The sequence below is a fragment of the Callospermophilus lateralis genome, chromosome 10 (assembly GCF_048772815.1).
Source record: "Callospermophilus lateralis isolate mCalLat2 chromosome 10, mCalLat2.hap1, whole genome shotgun sequence".
Classification (NCBI taxonomy): Eukaryota; Metazoa; Chordata; class Mammalia; order Rodentia; family Sciuridae; genus Callospermophilus; species Callospermophilus lateralis.
This window is the reverse complement of record NC_135314.1, coordinates 79,925,840-79,933,331: the sequence shown is the minus strand read 5'-3', so window position 1 is coordinate 79,933,331 and position 7,492 is coordinate 79,925,840. Positions and strand designations below refer to the sequence as shown.

Below are 7,492 nucleotides of genomic sequence, written 5' to 3'. Positions count from 1 at the left end.
TTTTTCCACCTCACTCCACTGTTATAGTCAATATCCCCTTTTAAAAAATAAACTGACGATAATAATAATAACAAAATAGAGTATTACAAAAATTCCCACACCAGAGTTACGGTTTCCATGGCGCGTCCTTAACAAACGCGTTTAAGTTTAGCTTGAAAGCATTCCTCCTTTCTTCTTTGCCTGTTTAGCCACTTCCACCACCTAGCAGTGGAGGAATTTTTGTTGTCGACTGACTCCCTCTAGCGTCGAACTGGCAGTATCCGAGTCGCTGCTGCCAGGCTAGGGAGCGCCGGGCTTGGCCAAGCTCAGCAGCGCTCTAGCTCCAGCTCTGCCCTCCGCGCCACCTCGGCCTCGGGGCGAGAGCTTGGGGACCCAAGACGCCAAGATCTCTCCCCACAAATAGCTGCATAGCTCCGGCCCCCGGAGGTCCCACCAAGTAGCCTGCGCCTCGGCTAGGAGCTACTCGAACCCTAGGAGAGAGCAGGGCTCAGAGGGGGCGTTTTGCGTGGGGAAAGCCATACGCCAGCCGCTCTTTGGGCACCGCAGCGGACGTGGCCTTTGAAAGGCTCAGAGCTCACAGTCCAACGCTGCCAAGTCGCGGGAGCTTAAGGACCCCGGAATCACAGCGCAAAGGCTGAGACGATGCTGGTGACCTCCAACGCGAAGTCACCGCCACATGGCGACGCGCAGACCTCGACGAGCCCTGGTGCCAAGCTCTCTCCCGTTTCCAGCCAGATGTGACTCCCTCTGCTGCTTCCTCCCTCCTTTCGCTTTCCAAGGACTCCAAGCCAAAAGCCTGCCACAAAGCTTAGTCGATCGCCCTAGTGGACAAGTTTGGGCGGCTACTGGTGTCGCCAAGCACTGCCCGGGATCGGTAGCACTAACCCACTACACGCACCCCCTCCAGCGGCGATAATGTGGAGAAGTAAGGGGAAGGCAATATCGCGAACCGAGTAGTCATAAAACGGTCTGCGCTGCTGTCGCGGAAAGGGTGGTTAAGTGCTTGGGGGACTAAGCGTGCGGCCTCTGAGATGCTCAGAAAACTGCTGCCACGACTCGGGCGCGGCGCAGATGCGGCCGAGGTGGAAGCGTCTGTGCTGCGAAACTCTGTCGACGCCACTCAAGCAAGGGGCTGAGGGTTCAGTCCGCAGCTCGCCCGGACCACTCGCGGCTGCTTGGGGCCACCTCCTTCGGCAGGTTCTCCCGCACCGGCCGGAGGAAAGTTCTCGCTGCCCCCGCACCTCTTCACAGATGCGGAGCCTCCCTTACTTTGGTCTCTGCAAGTGCCCACTTCAGTCCCGAGAGGCGCTCTGGCCGCCCGAACTGCCCCTAGTACCTGGTGGTCCCTCCCTTCATCCCCGCGGTGAGGCGCCCTCCCCCACCCCTCGCTCCCCTCCCCCAAACCACAGCCCTAGCTCGCTCCTGCGCGCGCGCTCTCCGGGGCCCAAGTGAATAGTCCTCGCGCGAGCGGGACACGGTGGTGGATGCAATTCCCCTCGCCTCCAGCCTCCAGGAGCTCCTCAGCGCCGCAGGCAGTGTCCTCCTCCGAAGCAGCTGCACTCGCACCTGGGCAGCCTGGACCCTCGTGCTCTGCTCCCGGGGTCTCACGCGGGGGGCGCCCCGGGACACCCCCTGCGGGCCGGGTGGAGGTGGAGGAGGAGGAGGAGGAAGAAGACGTGGACCAGGACCCCCACCCTATCCTGAACACCTGGCTGAACTGCTACCACTTCTTTTTAAGGGAAAAAAGAGAGCCAGGGAGAACCATGGGGGGCTGCGAAGTCCAGGAATTTCTTTTGCAATTTGGTTTCTTCTTGCCACTGCTGACAGCTTGGCCGGGCGACTGCAGTCACGTCTCCAACAACCAAGGTAAGGGATGGGGTGGAGGAGCAAGAGGGGACCGGAGGAGGAAGGTGCTTTGAGGACTAAGGCAGGTGGCCTTCTGCAGGTAACTTCGTCCTGGGGTCAGTTTCTCTGGGTTTGCCACATGAGGGGGGTCAAGGATTTTCCTTAACCAGAGCGTCCTTTCTATGCCGCCTAGGGCTGGTGGCCCCAGGAGCTGTGAGCCCTTCTGCTTCCAGATTTCTTTAAACAGATGCGTGAGCATCAGCAGCACGTGGGTCCCTTTGCTGGCGTCTGTGGGACTGCTCCTGGCTGCGCAGTCTCCACCGGAGGTCAGGCTCCTTGGCACAGACTTAATGGGGACTTCTGACTCTTGGTTGTCGCTCAAAACAGGGTAATGTGTGGATTCTCCTACATGCCTACTTGAAAGGCAGCTTGCTTGCTCCCGCTGTACCTAGTGATTAATTATCAGCCTTTTACCCTCACCCCCACCCCCACCCCAGTCACTCAGTGTTGCCCTCACCTAGCCTTAGCCCCGGAACCCTGTTCAAATTTCTTCCCATCTGTGGTGGGGTTTCTATTTTTTTTTTTTTTTTTTTTTTGCGAGCAGGGAGTAGATAAGCGTGAAGTGTGAATTTCCAAGTTTTTAATATCCTATTCATAACGTCAAGTTTCTGTCAGATATTTCGTAGGAATTTGTTTTGGTGGGTACAGTGACAAAGTAAAGGTGAATAGTATGTGCAACACGGTGTAAATCAATGAGCATTTTCTTTCCTTCTATTTAAACAATCTTTATAAAATACATTTCCTTGGATTTCTGAATATTTAAAGGTCTATAATAATATCATATGCATATTGTAAATTCCTTTAGACTAGGTATCCAACAACCATAAAAGTTTTCCATCATGTACCTGGCTGGATGCTCTCACTGGCACTGTGATGACCACCAATATGTCACCTCTCCTAAAGACTTCAGCTGTAAAACAACTGTGGACAATTGTAACTGCAATTTAACAGATGAGACATATGTGTGTGCACGTGTGTGTAAGGGTCTGGAAATAACTTGCAGATTTAAAAATGGAGGTCAGATGAATCGAGAGTATGTACTTTTGTGTAAAGGGAAGAAGATTAAGACAGAAGGCAAGTAAAACAACGAAGCCTTACTTTTGTCATAAACATATATGAACAATATACTTTATTTAGAAATAAAATAATCACTTGGAATCAATACTCATTTCTCATTTACATAGTTAGTGCTTTGCCATGTTTTCCTAATTATTAGTTTTTATCTGACAGAATATAATCATAAATTCATATGTGAACTTGGAAACCCTAATAACTTTCATGACTTTGAAGATATGTCACATAATAAGTGACACCATAGTGCCATACTCTCCTATGATGGAGTATAATTTCACACCACATCACTCATTTGTTTTCAAGGACTATTGGTATTAAATACCAAAGGAGCATTTATTTTACCTCTGTGAAATTAGAAGATTGTTAAAACTAACATATAATTATTTACTTGACCATTTTTATTAGGAGAGAGAACAATTTTTAATTAATTTTTATTTTAATTAATTATACATGATAGTAGTATGCACTTACATACTTTGATATATCATACATAGATGGTATATAATTTCTCATTTTTCTGAGTATACATATTGTAGAATCATATTGGACATACAGTCACATATATGCATAAAGTAATAATGTCTGTTTCATTCTACTATCTTTCTTATCCCCACATCCCCTGCCTTCCCCTCTTTTCACTTCTTTTTACCTAACCTTAGGTAATGCTATTCTTTCTTTTTCTTTTTTTTTTTTGCCTTTATATATGTACTCTGTTGTTGTTGTTGTTGTTTGCATTACAATGCATAATAATAACTGGAAAGTAAAACATTATAGTTTATGTTAGTATCTCTGGAGGCTAAAGAGATGTACGCTTTGAGAATTAAGTTTACCACAAGTTTCTAACATTATTCCTGTGTAAGAATTTTCCTAAATAGTTTTTTTAAAATTTTTTTATTTAGTACCTATGATACATCAGCAACCACCCTAGTCCCTGGGTTTACTAACATAAATAAAACACGTGTTATGAATTTTCACACCCATTTTACAAAAATGTATCATGTTAAAGTATGACCTTTAAGATAGTTACATTAAATGTAAAAGCCTAGTAATGGTAACCTTTTGCAGTAGTTTTAATTTGCTTAGCTATTTTAATGACTTCTCCATACCATTTAACAATGTTTCACCTAAAATAAATACCAAACATGTAATTCATTTTTTAGCTGAACTTAATATTGGAAAATTAGTATTCCCCAGTGTTTTTTATCAGATAAATAGGATCATTAAAGAGTGTCTAAAAAGCTCTTAATTTGAATTTGTATTCATATATTAAAAGTACGGGTTATGCATAAGAATATACATGGGTAAAATAGTATCTACTGGTTAAGTTAGGGAAAATTTAGGATAATTCTTCAAAAAATTATATAGAGAAGTTATGATTCAGATTTTTTCATCATCACAAATGGTTGTTTATGCTCTGTAGAGCCTAAACTTATAGTGGTTAGAAATTTGCCTGATAATAATTTTAAATAATGTTTAGATATTGAAAGGACCACAAATAACACAAATGGTTCATAGATACCAACCTTGTAAATGTTAAACTTGTGAAATTTTTAGGCATATTTTCTTAATTTGTAGTGTCATTAGATAAATCAAAGCATCAGCCTTTGTACATCAAAACCTAGAACAATACATAATTATTGTAAATATGCAGTATGGAAAGACTAATATAAAATATGTTTATATCCTTATACACATAAAAATATTAATAATATAATTAATATTTGTTTATTTTGAGAAGATACTGTTCATATCCCTAGTAATTTTCATTAACACTTTTGAAACTTGTTATTTTATGGAGGGTAAAATTCTACTTTATATCTTTCCTTCTTGATAAAGGACTTTCACAAAGTAAAAATTTTAACTGTGTATTTTTTTCTAGCAAATTATAGAAAAATCCTACATGACAGGAAGGAATGAATTCATTCCCATTCCTGGTTTTCCATACATAGGCAGGGTCAAATAATGACAAGGCCTAACAAATGTAAACTACTACATTATTTACTTGATAAGTAAATAAATTAGTGACTTGGCTCTAGGAAGGACTGATCTTGTCTTTTAACTAACTGTAAATTTTTCTGCTATTAAGATAAAATAAAGCAGTTTGACTGTATTACCCAGACCTCCTTGATTCAATGAGAAAGTAGATTACTTCATCTGAATAAATGAAAACATGCTTTCTATTCAAATCCCTCTTATTCCATTGATTTCTCCTATATTTAAAGCCACAACATTAATTCAGTGTGTTAAAATTTTATCTAAAAATCTGACTTTATCTTCTCTAGATGATAACCTTTTGTTTCTATACTGGTGAATATCAAATAAAGTCTTGCTTCATGTATAAGTTAACCATCTATATCAATTACAATGGTTAGTAGCCACTAGGGGTCCATTTATTCAAAGATTATTTCACTTTGCAAAGAGTATTTTATTGCCTAAATGAGTTGATATGCCTCTCAGGGTGTGGCTAGTGTTTATACAAATAGTCAGTTACATACACAAATAATTCATTAAGTCAAAGTAGGATTGAGTACATGAATCCAGTACTTATTTTATTACTACTATTGTTTGAATTCATTTCCCCCCCAGATGATTCAGTGACAAACAAAATAACTACAATGGTAATGTGACCATTTAGTTTTATTGAATTTATTGACTTAGATGAATTGTGACTGCAAAAGCAACTAAATTATGTGTAAATAAAAGTTAACATATCTAAGCAAAAAAAATTTGCTTAACAAAGTTCATGGCTTAAAATTAGTTGACTAACTATAAACAGTGTTGAAAACTGTAAGATTGGATATTCTTATATTTTTATAAATGTAGAATTAAGGAAAAATTTTAAGAATATTTGAAATTTAAGTACTAAAATATTTTTAAACTCTTGAATATTTAAAATTCTTTATTGATATATAAATATCAATGCAACCAAGAATGTAATTTTATTATACATTTAAAGTTAAAATGTCATTGTATGGTCATTATGATTAGTATCCTAAAAGATTTAACATCATTTTTATGCAGATTCAGCAATGACCATCTAAATGTTGGTTGTTCTGGGTTTGAAATGAGATTATATCTAAAATAGTTTGCTTGCACAAAAAATTATACAGTGTTCATTAAAGATCTGTGTTTCAAACCAGAAATATCTTAAAAGAATATAATAGAAACTACACATACATCAAGCACTTTTAAATTTTTAAAGAAGAGAAAATGTTTTTAATTGTACAAGAGAAGTAAATGGTTAACTTTTTTTTTTTTTTTTTTTTTACTTTTGGGTTACTGTCATTACAAAATAAATATTAGAAAAATAATGGAGTAGAAAGTATTTTGTTTTCACTAATCACTGCTAGTATAAACTTTTTTTAAATATAAAAGACATTACAGTTTTTTATATACCAAGCGATTTCTCTGTCACACAATCTCAATATCACTTCCTTTTCTCCATCCTCCTCCTGCCTTATATACACATATGATTCTCCTAACACTGTTTCAGTTGTTACCATGAAAGATTAGATTCTGCTTCACACAACAGAGCTAGAAGTCTTTTTATTGTACCCTGACTCAACACTTCTTGGTAGTATAAACAAGGTGGAGATCAATATATATATATATATATATATATAATCAAAATAGGTTGACTTTATTCAATGTACATTGTCAACTATGTTATCAAACCATACTCCTATAGGTGTTAAATTGCTTATGCACCTTGTGTTCTTTTAAACTCATGATATTTATATACCTCATCACTTAAAAATTGAAAACATTAATTTTTATTTTATTGAATATTGTTCCCTAGAATCTAAAATTTAGATCATGGAGAAAAGGTATGGGACAGGCAGGTGTGTTTTATATCCTCATGAAGCTTGTTAAGTAAATAAAACAATAAAGATTGTAGAAATTCTATGGCAGAATCAACAAAAGTGCTGAGATAGAAAATAACAGGAAAGACATACTGTGTAAAACAGGACAGTTAGGTCTGCATGTACGTGGGGGGTGACATTTAAGCCTCATTCTCAGGGAAGAGAAAGAATTAATTAAACAGAGCAGGAAAAAGTGCATTAAAAGTGGATGGCTCTGCCACAGCAATGGCCTTGAAGTGAAAGAAGCTTAATGTATTTGAAAAATCAAGTCCAGTGTAACTGGAATTTACTGGGCAAGCAAGAAGTGAGATTTGAAAGATGGTCAATAACCCAGATTCCATAGAGTAGAAAGGAGCACTGGTTAAGGAGTAAACCTTTTTACATTATACCAAGTGAAAGGTGAAGTGATTGGGAGATTTTTAACCAAATGAGTAAAATGAGCCATTTCACTAATATTAAGAGTATTGTAGCAAGTAAGCAAAGACATGACTGAAAGCTGGCAAGAGCAGAATTAGGAGCCCATCAGAGTTGTTCAAAGAGTTGTTAATGGTGGCCTGTCCTAGTGCTGTGGTAGTAAAACTGAAGAGCAGGTAGGTAAGCCTGAGATATATCTTGGAGCTAGCATGTCTGAGATGATCTTGTCCCTAGAG

The 7,492-nt window shown here is 39.1% G+C and overlaps 1 protein-coding gene across 1 annotated transcript in view; it reads left to right on the top strand.

Annotated features, from left to right (window-relative positions):
* The first annotated feature begins 1,484 nt into the window (after positions 1 to 1,484).
* Epha6 (EPH receptor A6) overlaps positions 1,485 to 7,492 on the top strand; it is a 785,836-nt gene continuing 779,828 nt past the window's right edge. Inside the window, exon 1 of the mRNA XM_076868894.2 lies at positions 1,485 to 1,866. Coding sequence (XP_076725009.1) covers positions 1,485 to 1,866 — 382 coding nt within the window. The remainder of the gene's footprint in view (positions 1,867 to 7,492) is intronic.